Consider the following 23,647-nt stretch of genomic DNA (forward strand, 5'->3'; position numbering starts at 1 on the left):
GAGAGAGAGGAGAGAGAGAGAGAGAGCACGAGAGAGAGAGCACGAGAGAGAGAGAGAGCGAGAGAGCGTGATGTCTTTACCAGGCTGACTCTGAGACAACAGGAAAGAATACGTTTTAAATTGCCAGTGAAGGTCATGGAGGAGGTGGGGGAGGGATTGGGAATTGGCTCCTGTGTGTGAAGGGGCTACGCTACGGTAAGGCCGGGAGGGTGACCATAATTCCAGGTCAGCATTCCTGCGGAGGATGGTGGCCTGACTGTCTGTGTGATAGATGGCTCTGAATGATCATTTTTAGCATGGCTGAAACCTGACCCACCCAGAATTATACACTACTGCTCTACCAGAGAGGACAAAAACCCTTCTTTTAGGCACAAATGCACAAGTTTCCACCCACGCAACTCCACCATGCCCCCCCCCCCCCCCCCCAAAAAACCTCATCTACAACTGTGCTTCTACAGTTACTATTTTCTTTTCACTTCTTAAAGCAAGCCGTGCTCTTTTCTTTAGGAGCGCTTGGCCTGTTGTCTCACAATGACCCGTTATCTAATCATGAGGAGAATAACCAAGGGAAAGACACAAAAAAAACCACATAAAATGCAGTGCAACTGCATTTGAAAAAAAACATCTTGCATTCGTTTAGGCGTCGCACTGAATGGTAAAGGTAAACGTTTCTTGGCAGTCTGCCAATGCAAACCAGTAAACTAAAGAAAGCGCCAGCCTGGGTAAACAGGGAAGAACAACATGTGAGAACGGTTTTGACATGATGAGGAGGAGCAGTGTTGCAGAAACGACATAACATTGAAAGCGACAGAAAAGAATGCCGGAGCCATGATCCACTGAATTAAAATAAAAAACATATGAACAGGAGGGAGGGGCAACATTCAACTGCTATTAGGTTTTTGAAGTCATTATGCATCCCATGCAAAGCTGTGTGCACAGTGAGCTACCTCCTTTCAAAAAAAAAAAGAAATGGGTAAAAAAAAAGAAATAGGAAGGAGGAGGGACAATGGGAGGGAGATGGGCGTGGAGAAGTGAGTGTGTGTCTGTAAACATACGGGCAGCCACGTCGGCTACTCTTGTGCAGGTTGATGAAGTGGTTTCTTTCTTTCTTTTTTCAACCCCTTGGGGTATATAGAAGTAAATGGTCAAGGTTTCTCTTCCAAGGTTGGCTGGTTGGTGGGTCGAGGCAGTCGAGAGAGGCAAATGACTGCAACGGTCTGGTGTATCAGTTATTGTTCAGCATGTCGATGCAACCCTGGATCAGAGACACGTTGTTCTGTTTGTGAGAGAGTGAGAGAGAGCGAGAGAGAGCGAGAGAGAGAGAGAGAGAGAGAGAGAGAGAGAGAGAGAGAGAGAGAGAGAGACGAGAGGTTAACTGTTAAATCATCTATTCTGAACCACATGAAAGGACACTTTAACAGTCATACCGCTACTACAAAGTAAATAACAACATCATAAGCACATACCACCGGATAAACGATGCACAACTATTTAAAAGAAGCTGAGATCAAATTTGTGTTCACCTAGCCAAGTTTGTGAGAGAAAGTGCGTGAGAGAAAGAAAGAAACAGAGAAAAGTAAAGAGAAAGACACACCTCTACAGTAATATACTGCGGGTACTGATATTGGCATATGGTGTGTCTTTATGGGGCAGACAGGCAGAAAGGCGCGCGCACACACACACACACACACACACACAGGATCCTCAAACAGCAGCAGCCTGTATGCTGACTTTACTCACTCACTCACTCTCTCACTCTCACGTAAAGGGATGTTCAGACACACAGCATTCCCTTCAAACAGCATCACACTGTGTGTGTGGTGTGTGGAGGGCTGCTAACCTTGAGCAAGTGTGTGTCTGTGTGTGCGAGAAAGAGAGAAAATTCAGACGGGGACACTCCACACCATGCTCTTCAAACAGCAGCAGTGTGTGTGTGTGTGTGTGTGTGTGTGTGTGTGTGTGTGTGTGTGTTTGGGGCGGGAGTAATCTTGTGCAAGTGGCAACATGGAAAATCAGCAGTGTCTGTGTTTGGTGCCGTCCTTGGTGTGTGTGTGTGTATGTGTGTGCGTGTGTGTGTGTGTGCGGACCTTGGCGTGTTTTATCTCCAGCTCAGTCATCTCGATCAGGTTCTTGCGGAAGGCCACCACTCTGCGACCCTTGAAGGTGGTCAGCTCTAAAAAAGACAGACAACCAATGAAATGACTGATCCCAGTCCTCCTGTTCAAGGACAATACATACTGTACAGCATGATACAAGGAAAAGGACTAGAAAATCCAACTCTGTACATTCAAATCAATAGTCTACAGAGTGGTTGTGTGTTCCCTTTGAGGTGCTACCGAGCACCTACACTTTGATGTTCGCAGATGTTTGCAAAAAACATAGGCGAGACACATGTTCAATGCTTCTTGGATTATAAAGCTAATACAGTGTCACATATAATACGACCCTTTAACTTGGCAATCAGGAGTTTTATACACAAGTTAAACTTCTCACCACTTGGGTGAAAAAAAAAATCACTCAACAAGCTATCAATGAAAGCTTGACATCAAAGTGTTGATTATAATGCCTCCAGGACACAGAGGGTATTAGCTCGCTAGATTGGGTCAACACTTGTCCAATCAAACACGAATTGAGCAAACAAAAATCTGTGACTGAAACATGGATACACAGAAGACCGGAGAACAGTCTTTGGCAATATGTCTTTGGAGAGTGTCTTTCCCGGCAGTTCTGTGCACAACGGCACATTTAAGGTTGACCTGCTTTCTCTACCTTGAGGGCACTACCTCTCTCACGCAAGTCAGTAGCAGCAAGAAAAAGAATCGAATTGACCTGACACAGGATCGCCTCTTGGGTGGATGGCTTCTAGTACTTTTGAAAATGCTGTTGGTCTGGTCTTTCTGAAACAATACAGATCCATTTTCAAAAGTGTTTTATTGTGCTTCTCAGTTAATGTCAGTAAAATGTTTGGTCGTTTGAATTTTTCGAAGGAAAATCAGATAATATTCATGAATTCAGTTCCAACTCATCCAGTGCCTTGAAATCAAAGGTTTTTTTCCCCTCAAGAATTGCATCAATATAAGGAGTTACTGTATATGAAATGGTGAATCACGCTAATGCACTGTACTTATATGTCCATGTGGACCCAGATTGGGGTTTGGCCTGGGTCATTTCCTAACCCTACCTCACCTCTCTGGCGCACTCTCCTCCGATCATCATCTTCAATGTCCTATCCACAATGAAGGCAAAAAAGCCCATAGAAATGGCTTGTATAGCTTTGTGGAACAGCTGCCATCAGCAGATAAAGTGCAGTACTTTGTTGACCAAGTACAGTACTCTACTGACGTGTGCCATTTGTTTCAGATGGCATTAATTAATCAGGGAATCTTGAAGGTGCGCGTCAAGATGGAAATCCTCATCAGTGCATTGCTTTCAGATTGGCACACAGAACACCCGCTTTTATTAAGCACTTCACTTCTTATCAGAGAGACTCTTTCCTTAGTCTGGCCATAGCCCTCCACTCAATGATCGTTTGCTAGTGGTGTCAACAGTAATCGATACGGCGATGCAATGCAATGCGGGGCATGGACGATTCAATTCAATGCAGAAAGTTCCAGAATCGATGCGGCAAATTTCAATTACTTCTGTGGATATTTCAGGAGCAAATGAATGTTAAATTAAATAAAAGCACTTCAAAACATTGAAAACTGATAGACTGATACAGAAAACAGCCAATTAAATGTTGCTCAGTATCTAACTACAGTACTTACATTTACTTTGCTTTCAGTAGAAATGTAATGCATTGCAATGCATCGTAGAATTGAATCGAATCGAATTGAATCGCTACCTCCCGAATCGTAGTTGAATCGAATCGTGAGGGCAGTGCCAATGCACACTACTATCATTTACATACACATTTTATGTCTGGGCCTATTCTCCTTGGACTCAACTTCAAAGGATGCATTTCATCCTGACCAACCAGGAACTTAACGACATGTAATACCCTGTATCATTTTTATATAACTAAAGAAATGTGCAAAATGTTTCCCCCACACGTTTCAAGAGATATCAACAGGGCTCTACCAAACAGTAGTCAATGATCACGCTTATGTCAAGGTGACATTGCCCTTCCTGTGAAATTTCCTATGAAGTTTCCTGGACAAATAATTGCAACCAAGATGTGAGCACAGTGACTCCAATGACCTGGAGATGGATAGAGAGACAGACAGACAGACAGACAGACACACCTACCTTTCTTGCATGATTCAGAGAGTTTGTCGAACTTCTGCAGGCACTGCTGCTGGTGCTCCTCGGCCTGTGGGATGTCTTTGCTCTTCAGCCGGGCCTTATCCAGGGCCTTGTTGGAGTTCTCGTAGTCAGCCAGCGCTCGAGCACGCCTGTACAGCAGGTCCTGTGGTGGGCAATAATAATAACAATAATAATAATAATAATAATGATAATAACTTGGTTTTATATAGCGCCTTTCAAGGAACACAAGGTCGCTTTACATTGGGGTTAGCATGCCTGTACAGCAGGTCCTGAGGACGGGGAGGGAAGGGTTCTACTGCTGCTACTACTACTACTACTACTACTGTTGTGCATAGAAGACACCATTCCATTACAGTACAGTTAAGCTGACGCTTTTATCCAAAGCGACTTACAGTCACTCTAGGGACAGGGTATGGGTGGGCAATGTGGGGTTAGGTGCCTTGCTCAAGGGCACTGAAGCCATGGACCAAAGTGGGAAGAGGTAATGGTGGGATTCGAACCTGCAGCCCTCTGAACTTAAGTCCAACTTCCTAAACACTGGACCACGGCCCTTTCCACAAATGAAATTAATTTTATTCAGCCATTGTTTAAATATGACTTCTGAATTGGCAGGGATTAAACAAAAAGAAAAGAAAACAAAAAACAATGTCTACTCAGCTGTTTTTGAGAATACACAGCACAATCCTGTACAATGTACAGTGTGTAAATGATGCAAACATGCCCAGACTGTAACCTTCAGTTCTTCAGAATACACAGAAACCACAGGATGTGGTGTTGCTCTGAGCAGATAAAGAGGTAGGTAGTGGTAGCAGAGATTAGAGATATGCCAATGTAATAGGTTGGTATGGGCACCTAACATGACCAGGTTCCGGTCTGCCTAAAGGGGCGTGTCATAATACTCCTAGCATTGAATAGAAGTCCCTAGGTCTGCCTAAAGGGGGATTTCCCCCCCCTCCCCTTGCAATAATAGAACCAGGAAACAATGGGCCAATGGAACCTCTCTCTCTCTCTCTACTCTCTCTGGTGGTAGTTCTCTATCTACAGGAAGTGGCTCTCACCTTGGCAGCCTGGATGTCCCTCATATAATAGCGCAGCAGCTCCGTCAGCTTCAGCTCCTGGTCTGACGCAACACGGCCCTCCACTTTCTTCAGGTGCACAGGATACGGCCGGGACACACAAGACATGAGAGAGTCAACACATATTCACTCCAACCATAACATTAAAAATGGCATTGGAACGTTGAATTAACTTAGAATTTGCAAAGGGCAATATTCTTTGGAATTCATTTGCAAAGGGCAATATTCTCTTACTATATTAAACACAGACATATCAGAGAACAACACAAATGGATGCCATTTGTAGAATAAAAAAAATACATGAACAGATTTTCTACATTAATGGTTTCAGGTCTGATTGATCAGGCTATTTGTATAATTGTTTGTTTTGTTATTGTGTGTATCGTTTGTTGGCTGTATGATAGACGTAAAAAGTAAAAATAAAAGGGCATTACCCTAAGCTTCTCCAACAGGTCAGCAAACTTCTCCAGATGCCTAAAAACCAGAGGGCAAAAGGCGGTCATTACAAAAAAGAATATCCAGTAGTTAAACTGAATGGTATGCACTTTCTGTTCATCATTCCATGTAAAAAAAAATAAAAAACACTGCTCCAACTACAAGTACTATGTAGTTTCAAAGTACTGTTGGCCTGAAAACATCCAACAAGCACATATTCAACAACATACTCAATACCCGTGGTTCTAAAACTGCCTGAAAGCGAAGCATTGTACATTGGCTGCAGGTTTTTGCCCTTACTTTTTCAGGGGAGTATTGTCGTCTGCCGCTATGCTGTTGAGAGTGGCAGAGACGTGAAGGTAGTCGTCAGCTACATCTAAAAGCACAAATGACAAACAGCAGTTAGTTCCATCTCTCGCTGCAGAGTAGAGATTTGTGACACCCTTGAAGTCTGGTAGAAGTTTAGAAAGCTGCTGTACTTTTATGGGCGCGTGTCATTTTTTCCGCCTTGGCTGTGGCGTCCTTGATTTTGCTGAAATAATCAAGAAGGAAGGTTTTCTCCTGCTCGAAGAACTCATCCACTTCCTGAAACGTCAAAGACAAGAGACAATCAATTAGTGGGAAAATGTGTTGTTTCAGGCCTTTAAAACATTCTGATTTAAGCACCAACAACAAGTGTGTGTGCACACAGCAACTAATACCACACGACACTCCCATTTCTGGAGGCATCAGTTACACAGTTATGACACACACACACACACACACACACACACACACACCTATGTACATGTGGCTCACACACCATTACCAACCTTAATCCCTGAGATCAAGACTTCATCTGCAGATTTCACCATATTCTTGAAGAAGCCACCAAACATCTCCTTGGCATTTTTCCTCCTGACGCTGAGCTGCATGGACCAATCAAAAGGAGACGGTTACAGGCAGCCAAACCAGGCAACCACCACGGCACGACTTGGCACACCAGCCCTGCCCACACTCCTACTGACTCGGCTTTTCTTATCCATTTTTGATACTGGAATCAAAGCCAGCAATGGGTATGAATATTGCAGTGTTTTGGAAATTCACTTGGGTCAGTTTCATAGTGACTGCAACAACTCATGAGCTAAAAGGGCTGACGGGTCTGTTTTTTTAATGGTGACCAATGAGCGTTTCCACTTAAGTAAGCAAGAGTGTGGCTGTCCTATTGTGCACCCGTTTAACTCTGCCTTTCAAAAGGAAGTCAAATCAGCCTTCCCACCCCACTGACACTTCCTTGCCTCACCCTACTGCCCCCCTTCTGTTACTCCCTGACAGCAGTGCTGGCCCAGCAGATCACTAGTAGGCAGGAAGTATGCTTCGGAGAGCATGTGCCTGCTCTTCATTTCCTGTCTGAGACAGAAGAGTTGACCAGCGACTCACATCCTGGTCGTACTCCAAGAAGATCTGGAAGTTTCTGTCCTTGCTGAAGATGGGGTGGCCAGAGAGCCTCTGCAGGAAGATCTCGTGAACCTGAACGGTCTTCTTGAACACAGCCAGGTACTCTCTGGTCAGGGACCAAGAAGACATGAAAAGGATTAACTACTAGATCTCTAGCAGCAAAGTTTGACATTCCAAGGGGAGTACAGCAGGCAATTATGGTCGCTTTGTTCATTGTCCAACTCAAGTCTAACATTATGAATGCATACGTGTCCTTACCTAATGCTTTCAGTACATAAATGACATGAAACAGTCTTTTCATTATTAGTAATGCAGTATTAGTAAAGTAATGCACCACCTCTATTGTACAAGAAAGACTCATACAGTGTTTCAGTCATGGAATTTCATTAGGTTGCTTCTACAACACAAACAAATGATTATTAATAATATTAATAATAATAATAATAATAATAATAATAATAATAAAAGGCCATACGCTTCAAGCTCCTGCTTCATTTTGGTGTACTCCTCCTTGGTCATGGTGGCCTCCCCCTCCCCCAGTTTATGCATCTTTTCCCGGGGGCTCTCAAAGTCGGGTTTCGGTGGTGCCGGAGGTATCTATGTGGACCAGAACATCATAGATACATACATTGGTATTGGTAAAAGTGATGATAAGACACCTTGATGAAACATGTCATAGGCACACAGCGAAAATTGGTCATTGGGGCATTGGTAAAACGGATCATACACACCTTGATAAAACTGATAATGGACACATTGGTCAAGTGCAAAGAAATCCCGCACACTGTCCATTCCACCAACAAACGACCTTCTGGCCGGATGACCGAAACGTTGTATTAAAGTTTGTTGGTGGAATGGACAGTGTGCGGGATTTCTTTGCACTTGACGGACAACCCCGCTGGGATAACATCCTATGCACCTACAGGTGTGCAAAAGCGTCTTTGTTGAACTGTTAATGGACACATTGGTCAAACGGATGATGGACACCTTGGTAAAACTGGTCATAGACACTTTGGTACAACAGCAGTGTGATTTATAAAAGTTGAGCCTTCAGCATCGATGCGGAAGTTGGAGTGAACAACAATGATACAGACACATTTATTTAAAACAGAGCACAGTACGATGTGTTGTATTATTGTGTTGTATGTGCCATGCTACCACTTTGAAAGTAACAAGTCATAACTTAGGAGCGTGGGCCCATTACTGTTCCCTAACAAATTGTATAAATAGGACGAGCAATGTTACTCCATGGATACTTGATGTAAAATTCTGGAACACTAAATTTCCATTGGGTAATTGCCAAGCTTTTGGCCAACTTTGAATGGCTAAGCTTTCAGTCAACATCCCATCCTCTAGGCATATTCTAAAGCATGAAATTAAAACTTTTTAAAACATAATTAAGGTACCATTTCATCATGAGTACGATGTAACATGCTCATCATTATCCCTAAGTATACTGACTATGAGGCCTGCATAGTCCTCAGTTAACTCTTACCATATTTACAACTACATACTTAACTACTTAGTCCTTCACATACTTGAAAATTATTACATTGCACTTAGCTGATACTTAAAAAAAATCAAAACCAACTTAGTTATTTTACAGGGTATTGTTTACAGTCCCTGGAGCGAGGTGGGTTTAGGTGCCTTGCTCAAGGGCGCTTCAACCATGGAGGGAGGAAGGGATTGGTAAGGGTAAGTCGCAACCCTGCGATCTACAGTCCAATTCCCTAAGCATTACACCACAGCCCCGTACTTACAAAGAGGACTGCATATATCCCCTAGCATACAATGGGGACTGCACTGTTCTTAGCATACTTACAGCAATGAGGCCTACGTATATCCCTCTGCATACTTACAATTAGAGATGCACGATGTGAAGAATTTCGGTCGGTACCGATAACCGATATTGATATTGCAGTTTTGGCCGATTAACCGATACCAATGTTTTTTTGTTTTTTTTAAAAAGAGATAACATTTAATGATAGAATTAGATAAAAAATAGAGACAAACTAGAAGACAAACAATGAAAGTCACCGTCAAGGCCAATCTTTTAGAACCGTAAAAAAAAAACATCGGCCCAGTTTTTCCCATCGGACCAATGTCCGATATGTTGAGAAATGTCAAATATCGGCCGATACTGATACATCTGGCCGATACATCGTGCATCCCTACTTACAATGAGGCCTGCATATATCCCTCTGCATACTTACAATGAGGCCTGCATAGTCCTCTGTGTCCACCAGTGTGTCGTGGAGCCAGATGAAGTCCTCATGCTGCCGTGACACAGAGAAGTCTGGCTTCTGGAAGGAGCTGAGTGTGGTCTGCAAGGAGGAAAAAGATGGCCACATCCTGTCACCAACGGCCAACAAAACACCACAGCGCTGCAATAGGACCTAGAATCATCACGCATGGGTCCTTCTTCCACGTCGTAATCCAAAAACAGGCAGAAGTCTGGCAAAGATAAAATAACTGCCCGAAGGCAACAACACCATGCTGCCCAGTCTTACGCATGGGATGTGATGAGACACATCAGCTAACTTACAAAATTAAATACTTTGTTTGAATAAATGAAATTACATGCAGACACAAACGATTATTCCCACCTGTGCAATCACTTCATGACAGAGAATAATGACGCTGGGATGCTAAACTGGGGTGCATTTCTCGAATCCAGAGTTGCTTACTACATTAGCTACTTTGTTGCTTTCAATGCATTTTCCCATTGGCAACTACTCAAGTTGCTAACATGCTAACAGCTTCTCTTTTGAGAAATGCACCCCTGAATTGTATACACTGCATGTACAATATTTAGTAAAATTCAAATCATGTCGAAACATTACCAGAGTGAGTCCCAAAAGACTTCTATGAATGTGAAGTCAGCCACAGTGACAATTGGAATTTGCCTACTGTACCGTACCTTGGTGTGGACCGTGAACTTGACCTTGTCTCGCTCGCACAGGGCATCTGGAATGTCAATGATGAGGGTAGAGTCATGGTTCAGGTCCACAGACACAGAACGGAGCTGTGAGGGGGAAAAAATGGTGCTTTAGCTCATCAGACACAAAAACAAAAACAATCACCTCTGTAGTGCATGCTCGGAAGTATTCCAAGAACATGGTTAAGCGATAAACCTGGCTAAGTTACCGGCATGAAGTGGTAAATCTGCTAACGAATAGTCCACAGATGTCATTTGGTTAGGAAAATAAGGACTCCAGGCTCTTGTATTAGACTATATACCACTACCTCAAGGATAACTTAATCTGGATAACTACTACGACAGCAATCCCATTTGTGAACTTTTTGGCCCTTCCTAGTCAATTTCTCCTTTCAATGCTGTTACCAAGAGATCAGACCAAACAGTTATTAAGTGTTGTGTGCAGGAAATGGTCTGAAAGAATTCAGATACTGGACTTGGCCAACATACCAGACTGGAAGCGTTATTTCATAAATTCCAGATGCCCAGACCAGACCATAGCCACATGGAATGCAAACTGCAATTCTCCTTCTAAACTCTTCACCTTCTGAGGTTGCTCAGACTTTTTGGAACACAACTGAGTTGAATCAAATGGCATTGGACTATTCTTAGGAAATGACAGCTTCATTGAAATGCAAAGTTTTCAGTCCAGCCCACTTGATTTCAGCTTAGACTACCATGTGAATTGTGAAGCAACACTGCATTGTCAGCGAAAACAGAAACTCTGACTTCCTTCTGAAAATCCCTCAGGAAGCCAGCTTGGTTACTATACCACCACTCCTATAGAGTAAGTGGTTCTTTTGAACTCTCAAGTGGTAATTTTCTAACACCCTGTTTAACAGGCGCCAGACTTCATGCCCCAATATTGCCCAATACTCTGTATGCAACAAGTTACTTCCACTCTGTGTGGCCACAGGAGTATGGACCTGGTTACTGTGTGTACCAGAATTGTGTACGTGACCTGAGAGTCATTCAAATATTGCCATTAAACTAACTATCATCATTACTTGCTCATGTATGCATAGGAATTTCTGCAGCTTCCAGATACCAAAGTACTTGCAGCAAAAGATGACAGAAAGACTGATACTGATATCTTACAGTAACATCAGAGTTTGGTAGATAAAAGTAGGCGTGCTAACTGTCTCATAAAGAACAATAACAGACACAGCAGGTAAACTCACTATCGTCTTTGCCTAGGTTGGTTTAGTCACTGATTTAGTGGTCAAAAGTAGTGAATTAGCAGGGGTGCTAGTCATATCGCTAACACATTTAGCGTTTGCACCTTTATCAATGCCAACTGCTATGCTAGTTAGCTAACGTAAAACTAGCTAACAAGCTCTCGAATCGACCCTTATTTATGTAACATTTACACAAGACAACTTAGAGAAGACCGATAACAAGTTACCTTCTCTTTATCGTTTTCTTCTGTAGGCGATGTCATAGTGAAAAAGTTGTTTGCCCTGGGTACTTCCTCAAAAGGCTTCCGATACAATTTTTACAATTCCGATGGCCATTCACCAGTTCCTACGTTTTCATTCCTATCAATTTATTCGTCGGCCTAATTTCCAGTCATTTGTTTCAACCAGACCGTGTCCGCGAATGATCTCGATTGGACAGAAGTCTGTCAAAATCCATATGATTACACTACAGGAATGTCAGTCAAGCCCACTGTTGTCACCTCCCACTAGTGAGGGAGGGCGCAGTAACAAGTTACTGTAACCAGAAAAGAATCAAGCTCAGGCACCAAACGATAACATGCATTTCTAGATAATAATGGAAACTAGTGCTCAGCACCCACTCGCAATATCCCACTGCTGATTTGGCCTAGGCTACGCATATTTTGAGTATCATTACTGTTAGTCTATTTGATTTTTTTTATTTAGAACTATTTAGATGTGGTGATGGGCTGTGAAATAAAATTCCAGCATGCCATAAGCAATAGGCCTACCTAGAGATACAGCAGTAACCTTTTTCCTAACTAATATGTCCTTATATCAAATCAGTTGGTTAAATCGAATTAATGAATTAAATTCATTACGTTTCTGAATGGTTACAACCACGGAACAAAGTGCATTGAAGAAGAAGACGCACCGGACCACTTTCAGTGACACCCACATGAAAATAATGGCGCTCTCTTAATGCCTGTGAACCTGTGAAGAACTTTCTCTCTTTTGTGAGTGTTAAAAATCAGAAGATTTGTATGGTTTCTGTTTGCATTTTGGCTTATGGTCAAGTCAGCGGCTACCAATATCAACAAACTTGTGATATTTGCACGAAGACGACACGTTTTGATTGTAGGCTAAGTAGCTGGCAGCAAGACTCTCATTTGTGATGTTGATATCTCACGGAAAGTCTAATTGGCTTCTGAATACTCTGGTTAAACACTGCAACACCACCTCCTTGTACAATGGCTTCTCTACCTCTTTTGCATCGGCATCTAAGAAAAAGACCAGTCCATATGGGGCAGTGGATACGGAGCGATACTCTTCTCTTGTCAAGGCAGTCGTGTCTTCGAGAGTCAGTTCTCAGACTCCAGCATCACTTGAGGAGGAGGATGATAAATTGTACGGCCCAATAGTAAGATCAAAAGTGACTTCACCGAAGCCCACGCCTGTTGCGCCAAAGATTGTCCACCCAATCATGAACAAAGTGAAAGACAGCCTTTCTGAAAATTATAACTTGGAGAGCCCTGCTCGATTGTTGCTTCCAAAAGGGCCAGTAAGGTCTACTGTGCCAAGTGTCACTAGGATTTTGAAACAAACCATGTCCACGGAGCAGTTATTCTACCTGGAAAGATGGAGAAGAAGAATGATCGCAGAGCTAGGAGAGGAGGGTTTCAAGGCTTACACTGCAAGTATGTTCAAATTTCAGGTACACAGTGTTCTCCAAATACCTGCATGTCTAATGTGAATCACTGATTGTGACTTGTCGACACTTGTTTTGTAGATCTTTTCCAGCAAGGGAGGTTATTTCATTCTGCACTTGAGAAAGCACTTGTCCCCCCTGAAGCAAATGATGACACTGAGCACAATGAAGACACAGCTGGATACTTGGAAAGTGTCCAACATGTACTTGAGGAGATAAGTGAAGTCAGAGCTATTGAGAGTGCAGTGCAACACCAGCATTTGAATTATGTGGGCATTGTGGACTGTGTTGCTCAATACAGGTGAGTTAAACTGCTCTCACTATTTTGCCTGAGAAAAATGGTCAACTTTTCTTTTATTGTGCTTGTGTAGAGTACTGTACGTTGTATGTTATTTTTGCATTTTCTCTATAGAGGACGATTGTGTGCGATTGACTGGAAGACCTCGGAAAAAACCAAACCATCTCTGCACAACACATTTGACAACCCAATCCAGGTTGCGGCATATGTCGGGGCCTTGAACAATGATGACAACTACAGTTACCAGGTGAAGTCCAGTAACCGCAATCTCCACCGAAACTTAAGTATCTTTGGGGGTTTTAAGTTATTGTTCCAATATTGATGGGTGTTTTCCCCCTGCAGATAAAGAATGGCCTGATTGTCGTGGCTTACAAAGATGGCTCGCCAGCTCACCCACACTTCCTTGACTTTGAAAAAGTTTCACTGTATTGGGAGAAATGGTTGCTCCGACTTGAAACCTACACAGAAGGTAGTTAACCTCCAATGCTCCAGCAACCAAGTACTGTACCAACAAAATGTGTAATATCATGTACATAATATAACTTAAGTTCCATGTTTTTAGTTAGCTATTTTTCCAAATAAACCATTGGGTGTCTAAAAGAAGCCAGTGTCTGTAAATATCGTCATTGTCAACAGACTCTGCATACCATTAGTAATTTAATTAAGTGACCTTTCACCAAGGCAAGTTAGGTCTACTTAGCATGACTTAAATACAGACAAGTCTGTATCATTGGTTAAGGTAAGTCAAATCATTGACATGGATAATGACTGAGGCAGACATTAAGACAAAGTAAACACTATGCATTTATACTGTAAAAGGGAGAATAAAAAGGAACACGGTACACATTGATAGCAGAGAACTTGTATTATTATACAACTGAGAAAACTGCATTAAGTGTTCACAAAATCTCAATCCATTGCTCTCTTGGAAAACAATAAGGACACCTGGAATTAAATTGTCACATTTCACTAAGAACCAAATGCAACCACTATCATTTAAACATTTTTTTGTTAATGTCGTAAGAAATTAATGTAACTGGTTGAACGTAAACCAGGCATTTCGGTAAGAGGGTTCATCTTTGAATCCCATACTTTTAAAAAGGTTAAGGGAGAACAGATTATCTTCCTCTATGAAACAAAACACAGGGTAACCCATGTAAAAGAGCTTCTTTGATATAGCACTGATTAGGATTTTCGCATAGCCTTTCCTCCTGTGCTGTGGCATTGTGTATAACATTCCCATAGCAGAGTAATCGTAGGTTAAAATCCAGGCCACCGGTTGGCCGTTGTCATCCAGAACACAACAGCTGGGGAAATTCCGGACAAGGTTCTTGATGAACTTCATGCTGTGCTCTCCTCTCCCAAATTTCCAAGCTTCGTTAACCAGAGAGATGTGTGACTCGTCAAGAGAGGATACTTGTATGTTGGCGCTAAAAAATATAAAAGGATTATAAATAAATAAATAAATAATAAGCCATAATCACTAAATGTATGATAATGTAATTAATACATTACCATTACAATAATATTGCTTTGCTCAACAAGTTCATCTTCACCACAGAGGTGGCCTTCATGTCATAGACAAGTCTTAGAGGAGACTTTACCTGTATATTTCTGGCAGGTGAGCGGGTTCCTCCAACCGTAGCACGTGGCACAACGCCACCATATTTCCAGTTGCCCCATTAGCTGCAGCTACGCTCATAATTGTTTCTTGATGACACAAGTTTGTACCTGAATCGAATTTCAATTATAGAATGTTACAGCTCATCTGAAAGACCAACGTGAGTGAAAGGTTTTTAAAATGCACCATTTTGATGAAAAGGTAAACACTAACCTATGCAGAGATATTTTTGCCAGCTGACAATTTCTTTCTTATCCAATATTTCCCTCAGTGCATTCCTATCTGTAGTGTAAATGCACATGTCTTTGAAGTAGTCCTCCTCCTGCAAATGTAAGTAAAATTGTCAAATTATATTTAAAACAATATTGATACCGTGTCATTATCAAGTAGCCAAACCGCATTGTATACAGTAAATCTGTAATTTCCCAATGCAGATGTAAGGATAAGATGCACAACTCGGACTACCTTTTCCCGCAGCGGTCGAGTGACAAGTATTCTGAAATCAGGCCAGTGGTCCACTAGTACATCTATATGGTCTGACTTCACCCTGTTCTTCTGAAAAATGTAGCCATATGCCTGCGGAAGGAAAGGAGACCAAAAAGTGTCTAGTTACTTTTTAGGTCATAACTAAACAGGAAAAACTTGCATATTAATATTTATGTTCGTTCGAGATAATTGGCAGATGCTACCATTAACATGGCCTAAGTACACTGTCAGTATTAAAATACACCTGTGGACAGTGGCGGGCACATTTTGGGGGTCAGGTGCTGAAAGGGGGGTGTCACATGTGGAACTTCTGGCTGTCTTAATAGAGGCTATATATTATATTGGAATGTTATTGCTGTAACATGCTTTTGATCGTGCCACATTTACAAATCATCATGTCAACATGAACCAAAGCACATTTTGACCAAAAAACATTAAAAAAAAGAACATTTGAAAAGGGCACTTTTGATTTTCAAAGGGGCAGGTGCTTTAGCACCACCTCCTCCCTATCTGTGAACACTTATGCCCATGGACCGCCTCATCTAAACTGCGGGCTGGTCTATAAAGGAAAAATAAACAACTAGAAACAAACAATAAAAAAACACAAGTATTGGCCCCTGAGGACTATGGCAGATGATCTGTCCAGCTTTGGTTAGGCCTATTGGTCACCTGTTACTTGTACGTTTTACTTTTGCTTTTGACATGTCTCCTCAACAGAGGTGCAAAGGAAGATGCATTCTCGTTTTTCACAAATGATCAGATCAGAAGTTTTTTTTTTTTTAAATCCAAATTGAATATGTGTCAAATATCTGAGCAGAGTCTAGACCATCAACGGCCGCAATCAGCTCTCTATGCACAAAAGAAGTCATAAAATCAGTTGCTATTCAAAAGTCAAAACGCACAGGTGTTTAGGCTAATTCCATACTGCAAAGCTGAATGCCAGTCAGCTATGCGTGGACCTCAGCAGTTTGCCATGCGTGAGCACTCGTATTACCTACTTGCAATGACTGAGGGAGACGCTCTCGTAGCAATGGCTCTGCCATCTTGAGTTGCTCCTCGTTCAGAATTTGCATGACTCGAAACCGAGATGGACACGTTCGGCAACCTCGACAGTGTTGGCTATTTGCGCGTAAATTTCGCTGGTTGATCACGTAGTTCGCCACCGAGAGATGGATATGCGCCCGCATGCAACATGTGAATTGAGCGAACTGTGGACAATGGAAGGGTGCGAAGTTCATATCAAACAGTGTATAGGTCTACAGTGTGACAACAGATCTTTTATTGCCACTAGTTGTAGTGCTGGAACATGTTCAACGTGTTGCGTAACGGCGGTAAGCTTCTAGCCAGAAGAGACCACGGAAACGTGGATCCTCTCATTGTCAACTGGATCTTGGGTCGGAAAATGATATTTAGGACCACCCCCTTCTGTGATCATCAGCCCTCATGGTTATGGTAACAGATTCCGGGAACCATATCGCCTACTGAAAAGCAAACATCTCATCATGGCAGGAATGGACAATTGACGTGTTTGTTTCAATAGGCAACATATACAGTAGAGGTGTGTTATGGAAGTGCAAAACAGAAAGGCCACAGCTTGTGAGGTCCCAGCAGTTCAAATGGCGTAAAGTTGCCAAGACAGAGTGATGTACACAGTGGAGGAGAACCCACCAATCAGACATTACCTTCCTGTGAAATGCAAGGCGATAGATATTTGCAAATCAACCCCTAAACAGATTGTAGTAGACTATTAACATTTAAATTATGTAAATTCATTGACACAGTTAGCGTAACAATTTACTCCCATGTGGTTCTGCAGAAATGGCAGACCGGTGGTTTAATTTATTAGGCACAAACCCAAACTGGTGAATTTTGATAAAAATCAAACTATTAGCATTTTCAAGACATTTGGTCCATACACTAGATGGGGAATTGTGAAAGGCAACCTATCAAATGTTAAAACCGAGATAAAATATTGTTTTGGAGAACATATGTGCTTCAGATTTGATAAATGCAACCAGGGATCTAAATTAACACCAGCCATCCATCCAAATTCTGGTGAAATTTCTTTTTGGCTGGTAGAAAAAAACAACTTAGCAGCCACTTAGCAGCAGTTAGAGTGGGTGTCCTTGGCTAGTAAGATTAACATCTACCAACCATGTTGGCTGGTGATGAAAAAAGTTAATTTAGAGCTCTGAATGCAACATATCTCAAATAACTTAGGACAAGACCAATGAAATGCAATAAACATCCGAATAATCTAAAATGGCACAGAGAGGAACATTTCAAAAGAAAATTATACTGATCAGCCAATGTGAATGTCCAGGTAGGCCTATAAGACCATAACAGAGATGCTGAGTCACTAAAGATGCAGAGGGATTAATTACTTAAGTTATTATTACATGCAATGTTGAATTGCCTTTAAATACCATGATTGCATGTACATAAGACATACTTCTTTAATTATCTGTGTATAGGTTGATGAGATCATTGTCTGTGGTCTTGCACACATTGTACTACAGAGAAAACGAATCTGTAGTTAACCATAATGCTGAATGAAATGCAGTGCACAGACCATTTATGAGAACATCCCTTTTGTAAAGTAATATTTTAAGCAATATATCGATAACCAAACTTTTTTTCTTTCTTTCAAAAAATGCATAGGCTAAGTTTAAGTTTAAGTTTACCCTTTGTAGTACTGACTTGTTTACCACCACACATGCTTTCATACCATCTAAAAACAACTGTGTTTATCTTGGTGTCATCGGACTACGGGACATGGTTCCAGGAATACATGCCGTTAGTGTGTATCTCTCGGATGAGATCATGATAAACAAATCTGCTTGCTAATGTGATGTAAATCTGTAGTCGCCAAATTAAGTTTAATGAGGCTGAAGTAGGCCAAAGCCACATCAAAGACGCACCACATGGTCAATGTCATCCTCAAGAAATATAATACTGATAAGATGTCCTAAGGTTATCCCTAGTATGAACATATCACTTGGGGCATTCTCAAGCTGGTTTGAGTATCCTACTCGTTATTCATCCAATTGGTATTTTCTACTGCTATCCATTGTCCCATGTACAAAAGTCCTACTTTTCCAAACGATTGCACACCAGCCTAGTAATTAAACTCGAACCAGGCGACCCTGTATGATGGGTGCTCTGTGAAGCCCAAGCTCCTGAAGAGCCGGAGGGAGGCGGCATTGTCTTCCTCAATGAAGCAGTACACAGGGTATCCCTGAGCATGCAGTTGCTTTGACATGTGTGTGATCAGGGTTTTGGCATAGCCTTTCCCCCTGTGTTCAGGCATCGTGTACAGTAACCCGAGTGCACAGTAGTCGTACAAAAGCATCCATGACACAGGCTGGTTGGAGTCATCCACGATGCAGTATGAAGGGAAGTTGCGGATGAGGTTCTTGACAATGTTGTATCCCTTCTCGTCGCCTCCAAACTTCCACGTCTTGTTTACCAGATCGATGTGGGACTCTGTTAGAGAAGAAATCCTGCTTTCCAATCTGTGGGGAATAAGACATTTTAGTTGTAGGCCTGTGATGCTCTGCTAAATCAAACGTTTTAAGTTGCCAACAATATCAAAAATGCATATTATTCAGTCAGGAAAATTAAAGTAATGTTTGTATGACCTGGACATTAAGACTATACCTGTTGTCTGTCAACTGAGGTAAGTCACGTGGGTCAGATAAGACCACGAGCTGAACCAGAGTGTAGTACCTCACATTCACTCCTTTAGAAGCGGCAACCTCCTTCACCATGGGTGCAAGGGACATATCAAGCCCTGTTTGAGCAGAGATCTCATTTTTGTACATATTGTATATTGTAAACCATCACACAAATAAACAGTTGAGGGGGGTGCAGGCCTACACTTAAGGCCCACACTAATCCGTTAAGAATTTCACAAAATGCAGAACATTTGATATTGCCATTTAATGTTTCAGCGCCCCCTTCATGACAAGTGACTCACCGCCAATCATGAAGTGTGCGCTCCAGTCAATTGCTTCCTCTTCTGCTATCATTCTTTTCAATACTTGCAGCCCCGTTTCTGTACAGAATAAAGTCACCTTCCTCTGGTAGTAAGATACATTGGGATTCTACTGGACCAAACACAAGTTAATCATTTATGTGTCATAAACACCTTACGATCAGGAGCGAAATATGAATTCTGAATGAGGCAATTGACCTGTTGGTCTGGTCGAAGAATAACGCATGTAAAGTCAGGCCAGGCGTCTACGACAACTTCATATGTGGACGGCTTATTCCTGGACAAACCTATAAGATATCCGTGCACCTAAAAAAACGAGCATAGCAACGCGACATGCCATTTTAATAACATGTTTAGAAAGCTAATAAAGAGGCGTTCAAGAATCCAGCCAATGACTGTTCATATTCAGCGTCTTATGTTTGGCTTCTAGCCTACCTTTAACGGCGCCTACCTTAGAACTTTTCGGCAAATGTCGCCGTAGGATTTGCTCGGCGGTCTGTATCTCCTCCAGATCAAGAACCTTCATCTTTGGTAGTGTATCCAGAACTCCGCTATGTCCCCGATCGGCTGTTTTGGAGACGGGTAGTTCTAGTTTACCCTGTGACTTATTGCTTCAGCAGTTAAAGGAATAGTCCCTGTTTAAACAAACAACATGATTCCCTGCTTTTAGTGGAACGTTTTGCTAGTTGGCCTGATAAAGCTGGCTAATATTTAATGGAAATGAACAAAATCTGAGTGTCACATTACAGGGAGGATACTGAGCATACTAACTGGACTGAGCAGAATGGACAACTATCGCCACTTGCACTCAGTCTTTGCCATTTGGACAGAGGAGCCCATTTGAACAGCCCTCTTGCAAACATGTAACTTGTGTAAGAGGTAGGCTACTAACCTGGTCCTTCAACAATGTAGCCTACCGTAATAACCAATTCATATAAAATCAGACATATTTTCGGACACCATAACATTTAAATCAATTTTAAAATCTTCGATGTGTTACAAGCTACTCTACATTAGGCTACAACAATTCGTAACTTACACTCACGCGACAGTAGGCCTATTAACTTCTTTGGGATAAGGTAGTGTACAAGGTTTTAGATTTGCAGTTGTCGAAAATGAAAATGGCATTTCGACACTGAACGTAAGGGGGCGATATTGTCGCACACTCGAAGCACCAGCTGTTTTCCCCTTTGTCTTGTTTGTGGACTAGATGGCCAACACACTGGAAACAATGTAACAACTTCATCCTCATATGTCGAACAATGACCTTATGCAGACGTGTAGCAAGTAGCAACAGATCCTCGGTAGCCTATCCCGTGGCTCCACTCCCAACAATGCAACAACCACACATTTCCCCAAATTATAGGCATGACTGTGCTCAGTGAAATAATTACCATTTCGGAGATATTTTAAGTTAACCTATTTTAAAATGTTTTCTCCCTTACATAATCAACAAATACCAACGGGAGTCCTATGCCACACATATTTTAACTGTTTGTGATTCAATACTTAGCTGGATTTGTATTTAATACATTTCATGCTAAGGTTGCAGCAAAATGTGCTTCATAGTTCAAAAAAGTGTCACAAAGATGACAGGCTTTGTCAATGCAGCATAGGCCTACTACCACAGCTCATTGGCAAAAAGATAAATGTACATTTACCAAACGCACATCAACAAATGCTTGGCAGAACTAGTGTACTTTCTTTGGATGGGTTATCCCCCTTTAAATAAACAATGCATGTATTGATAGCCTCAGAAGTAAGAACCAAACATGTAATGGCATGCCTTACGATTACATAACACAACATGCAAGAGCATGAACACTCTACTCGGCTTTCATTCTGCAAATTAGGAACAGCACAATCACAAAATAGTATTGTGTACTAAAACCTTTATTTATTTAAGGTCATGTGCAATGAAAACACAAAGATGTTAGCAGTACTGTGTAGATTAGACGGCAAAACTTTAGTAATGGGGCGATTCTTACAAAACAATCGTTAACATCAGTGCCAATCATTTAACCAAACCAAATGCTGCATGAATATTAGGGTGATAGAACTCCAAAGCCTGACAAAGTCTGAAAATATACTCTACATGATTAAATGACTTGCTGTATTTGGCAAACCATATCTGGAGTGGATACGGATATGTTTATTACGCTGTGCGTTTATGCGACGGGGGCGGGTTGTGCCTCCTTGGGTGGAGCAGGAGTGGGGTGCATGCACTGGTTCTTGACCAGCTTAATTCCGTTCACCTTCACCCATGGGCGGCTCCAGACCTCAAAAGTGCATGTGTAGGGCTGAGCAGACAAACAGAAAGAAAAAAACAAACAGATCAACACAAACAGTTGAACATGTTTACAAAAATGTGTCCCAAATAAAAGGACATTTAATCTGCGAGCTACAGTCTAATCCAAGAATAAGCAGTACGTTTCCATTAAAACACTTGTGAGTAAGCTTTGAGAATTCAAACAAAGATATATCACCCTGTAAACATGCCAGTCGCTCTCACCTTAGCCAGCTCCAAATCAGTGTGCACCTCGCAGTTAAGCTCCACGCCGCCTTTCTTGCAAGGTGTCCTTCCCATTTCCACAGTGAAAATGTACTTCATCCCAGCAACAACCTGATGGGAACAGAATAGAAATATACTTTAAAATTGCATTGCATAGGCATACACAATCTACTGCATAACAAAAAGGCTTGGCCAAATCTCACTGACAGGCCCTCAAGACACTGGTCTCTATTAATCTATAAAGCAATTATAGGAAAACTCCATTCATTGGACTACTTCTCTTTGACATTGGCAATATGTTCTTCCCCATCACATTAGCTCCAATAATCTACTTCAACTTTCTGTAATAGTCCGCACTGAGATTGGGAAGTCAGCTTTCAGCTTTAATTCCCCCACACCCTTCAGCAAGAACTATTGTCAATTTATATCATGAATTACACATCTTCCAGTCCATGCTTTTCTAATTGTATTTATTTGTGTCATTAAATAGACCTAATTTTAAAGTACATTTGTATGGGCTTACGTTTATTATCTGATCTTTATTTGGCTTGATGCCTATTGTTTGTTATTAAAACTTATATTTTGGACATGTGAAGTTGTACCTTACTTTGAAAAAGGATTGTCCTCAGCTGTTGGCCTATTTTTTCTACTTCCGAGTAGGGGCCTTTATAAAAGTAGAAGTTTCTATCCCTCCGAGCAGAAGGCCTAGCTACGCAGATTTTAGCCATGTATTTAGCATTCTGCGGGCTAGTAGCCTGTTGGTGTAGCATTGCCATTCTTTTCACGTAGGTTAGTTAGGTTGAGTCTCACCCAGTAGTAGGATAGTGTAGCTTAACAAAAAATAAAATCGTACCTGTTTCTGGACCTTGACCACGTTCGCCACTTTTGAGATGTACATATCGTTTGTTCCTTTGTTGTGTTCAACCACTGCGTACTGCAAGGCATTTTGTACTCCTTCTTCATTGATGTCAGCATCAGCAGGACCTCCAACCATAGCAGCGTTCGACAGCGCAAAAGCCGCTGGCAAAATTAGTAATAAAGTCTTCCACATAATTCTTGAAGTTTTGGTTGTCGTGTCTTCCAGACGACGAAGAGTATAGGCTGAAACTAGTATCGCAGGTACCGGGGCCTGAATCACTTCGGCTGTTTGCGGAATTATATAAACAACAAGTGACGTATGTGTGCAAGGGGGAAGTCACAAGAATTTCACCCAATCACAAAAGAGATGGAGATAAATCAACTAAAACCATGGAAAAGTCTTGACGATGAATCATGTCCACTCCAAACTTGGACTTCAAGTTTTTTGGAACTCTAAAAACACGACCAGATGATGAATGATGACTCCATTAATCACGAAATGATTAAGAAGTAGGCGTGTCACAGTCTCCCACTGGAAATGTTGCACATTCATTTACGCGGTTTTTATCAAAACATAAAAAAAGTAGGAATACCAGAAGGTATATTGTACTTTTTGAACAAACGCCCCCTTGACGTCATCATAAGCATCCAAACGCCCCCTTGACCTCACCATAAGTCTGTCAATGCACATTGCACTTAGTTTTGAAAAATAAAATAGAATGTTCCGCCCCAACTCAGCTCCTTCTCAACGCCCCCCTAGGCCTCCCCAATAGTCCCTGGGGGGCTGTAGCAAACACTATTTTAGAACTAGACTGCCTG

The 23,647-nt window shown here is 41.8% G+C and overlaps 5 protein-coding genes across 5 annotated transcripts; 1 reads left to right on the plus strand and 4 right to left on the minus strand.

Moving 5' to 3' along the window:
- snx5 (sorting nexin 5) lies at nt 1-11,824 on the minus strand. The gene is made up of 13 exons (XM_063191077.1): nt 11,597-11,824; nt 10,135-10,239; nt 9,428-9,538; nt 7,690-7,811; nt 7,197-7,320; nt 6,590-6,685; nt 6,257-6,362; nt 6,078-6,153; nt 5,777-5,816; nt 5,325-5,411; nt 4,249-4,408; nt 2,088-2,173; nt 1-1,276 (listed from the first exon to the last, which is right to left on the minus strand). Exons 1-13 carry the CDS (start codon nt 11,630-11,632, stop codon nt 1,226-1,228), a joined length of 1,200 nt encoding a protein of 399 aa, XP_063047147.1. The 5' UTR covers nt 11,633-11,824; the 3' UTR covers nt 1-1,225.
- A 430-nt stretch (nt 11,825-12,254) lies between these two features.
- Nucleotides 12,255-13,957, plus strand: mgme1 (mitochondrial genome maintenance exonuclease 1). The gene is made up of 4 exons (XM_063191078.1): nt 12,255-13,045; nt 13,138-13,357; nt 13,469-13,601; nt 13,697-13,957. The coding sequence occupies exons 1-4, from the start codon at nt 12,523-12,525 to the stop codon at nt 13,829-13,831; spliced, it is 1,011 nt and encodes a 336-aa protein (XP_063047148.1). The 5' UTR covers nt 12,255-12,522; the 3' UTR covers nt 13,832-13,957.
- A 247-nt stretch (nt 13,958-14,204) lies between these two features.
- On the minus strand, nt 14,205-18,105 carry si:dkey-76k16.6 (uncharacterized protein LOC566817 homolog). The gene is made up of 5 exons (XM_063191079.1): nt 16,460-18,105; nt 15,441-15,551; nt 15,189-15,297; nt 14,959-15,085; nt 14,205-14,784 (listed from the first exon to the last, which is right to left on the minus strand). The coding sequence occupies exons 1-5, from the start codon at nt 16,697-16,699 to the stop codon at nt 14,382-14,384; spliced, it is 990 nt and encodes a 329-aa protein (XP_063047149.1). The 5' UTR covers nt 16,700-18,105; the 3' UTR covers nt 14,205-14,381.
- An 88-nt stretch (nt 18,106-18,193) lies between these two features.
- LOC134440928 (glycine N-acyltransferase-like protein 3) lies at nt 18,194-20,381 on the minus strand. The gene is made up of 5 exons (XM_063191080.1): nt 19,910-20,381; nt 19,657-19,764; nt 19,441-19,567; nt 19,122-19,254; nt 18,194-18,976 (listed from the first exon to the last, which is right to left on the minus strand). The coding sequence occupies exons 1-5, from the start codon at nt 19,982-19,984 to the stop codon at nt 18,580-18,582; spliced, it is 840 nt and encodes a 279-aa protein (XP_063047150.1). The 5' UTR covers nt 19,985-20,381; the 3' UTR covers nt 18,194-18,579.
- Nucleotides 20,382-21,333: 952 nt separating this feature from the next.
- Nucleotides 21,334-23,137, minus strand: LOC134441881 (cystatin-like). The gene is made up of 3 exons (XM_063192302.1): nt 22,824-23,137; nt 21,971-22,081; nt 21,334-21,758 (listed from the first exon to the last, which is right to left on the minus strand). The coding sequence occupies exons 1-3, from the start codon at nt 23,019-23,021 to the stop codon at nt 21,627-21,629; spliced, it is 441 nt and encodes a 146-aa protein (XP_063048372.1). The 5' UTR covers nt 23,022-23,137; the 3' UTR covers nt 21,334-21,626.
- Nucleotides 23,138-23,647: the final 510 nt, after the last annotated feature.

This window comes from Engraulis encrasicolus, chromosome 24 (assembly GCF_034702125.1).
Source record: "Engraulis encrasicolus isolate BLACKSEA-1 chromosome 24, IST_EnEncr_1.0, whole genome shotgun sequence".
In the NCBI taxonomy this organism is placed as follows: domain Eukaryota; kingdom Metazoa; phylum Chordata; class Actinopteri; order Clupeiformes; family Engraulidae; genus Engraulis; species Engraulis encrasicolus.

Bases quoted from the DNA above. Each gene is read 5' to 3' on its own strand.
- snx5 (XM_063191077.1), bottom strand. From the start codon at position 11,632: ATGACATCGCCTACAGAAGAAAACGATAAAGAGAAG. The intron at 10,240-11,596 runs GTAACTTGTTAT...TCCCCCTCACAG, and splicing joins AAGAAAACGATAAAGAGAAG to CTCCGTTCTGTGTCTGTGGA. The intron at 1,277-2,087 runs GTCCGCACACAC...TCTCACAAACAG, and splicing joins TGGAGATAAAACACGCCAAG to AACAACGTGTCTCTGATCCA.
- mgme1 (XM_063191078.1), top strand. From the start codon at position 12,523: ATGTTGATATCTCACGGAAAGTCTAATTGGCTTCTGAATACTCTGGTT. The intron at 13,358-13,468 runs GTGAGTTAAACT...TTTTCTCTATAG, and splicing joins GACTGTGTTGCTCAATACAG to AGGACGATTGTGTGCGATTG. The intron at 13,602-13,696 runs GTGAAGTCCAGT...TTCCCCCTGCAG, and splicing joins ATGACAACTACAGTTACCAG to ATAAAGAATGGCCTGATTGT.
- si:dkey-76k16.6 (XM_063191079.1), bottom strand. From the start codon at position 16,699: ATGAACTTCGCACCCTTCCATTGTCCACAGTTCGCTCAATTCACATGT. The intron at 15,552-16,459 runs GTAGGTAATACG...TTCCTTCCGCAG, and splicing joins GTCTCCCTCAGTCATTGCAA to GCATATGGCTACATTTTTCA. The intron at 15,086-15,188 runs GTTAGTGTTTAC...AATTCGATTCAG, and splicing joins GCAAAAATATCTCTGCATAG to GTACAAACTTGTGTCATCAA.
- LOC134440928 (XM_063191080.1), bottom strand. From the start codon at position 19,984: ATGAAGGTTCTTGATCTGGAGGAGATACAGACCGCCGAGCAAATCCTA. The intron at 19,568-19,656 runs GTCAATTGCCTC...TTGGTCCAGTAG, and splicing joins TTCTTCGACCAGACCAACAG to AATCCCAATGTATCTTACTA. The intron at 18,977-19,121 runs GTATAGTCTTAA...TATTCCCCACAG, and splicing joins CCTCAGTTGACAGACAACAG to ATTGGAAAGCAGGATTTCTT.
- LOC134441881 (XM_063192302.1), bottom strand. From the start codon at position 23,021: ATGTGGAAGACTTTATTACTAATTTTGCCAGCGGCTTTTGCGCTGTCG. The intron at 22,082-22,823 runs GTACGATTTTAT...TGTTCCCATCAG, and splicing joins TGGTCAAGGTCCAGAAACAG to GTTGTTGCTGGGATGAAGTA. The intron at 21,759-21,970 runs GTGAGAGCGACT...TTGTCTGCTCAG, and splicing joins CTGATTTGGAGCTGGCTAAG to CCCTACACATGCACTTTTGA.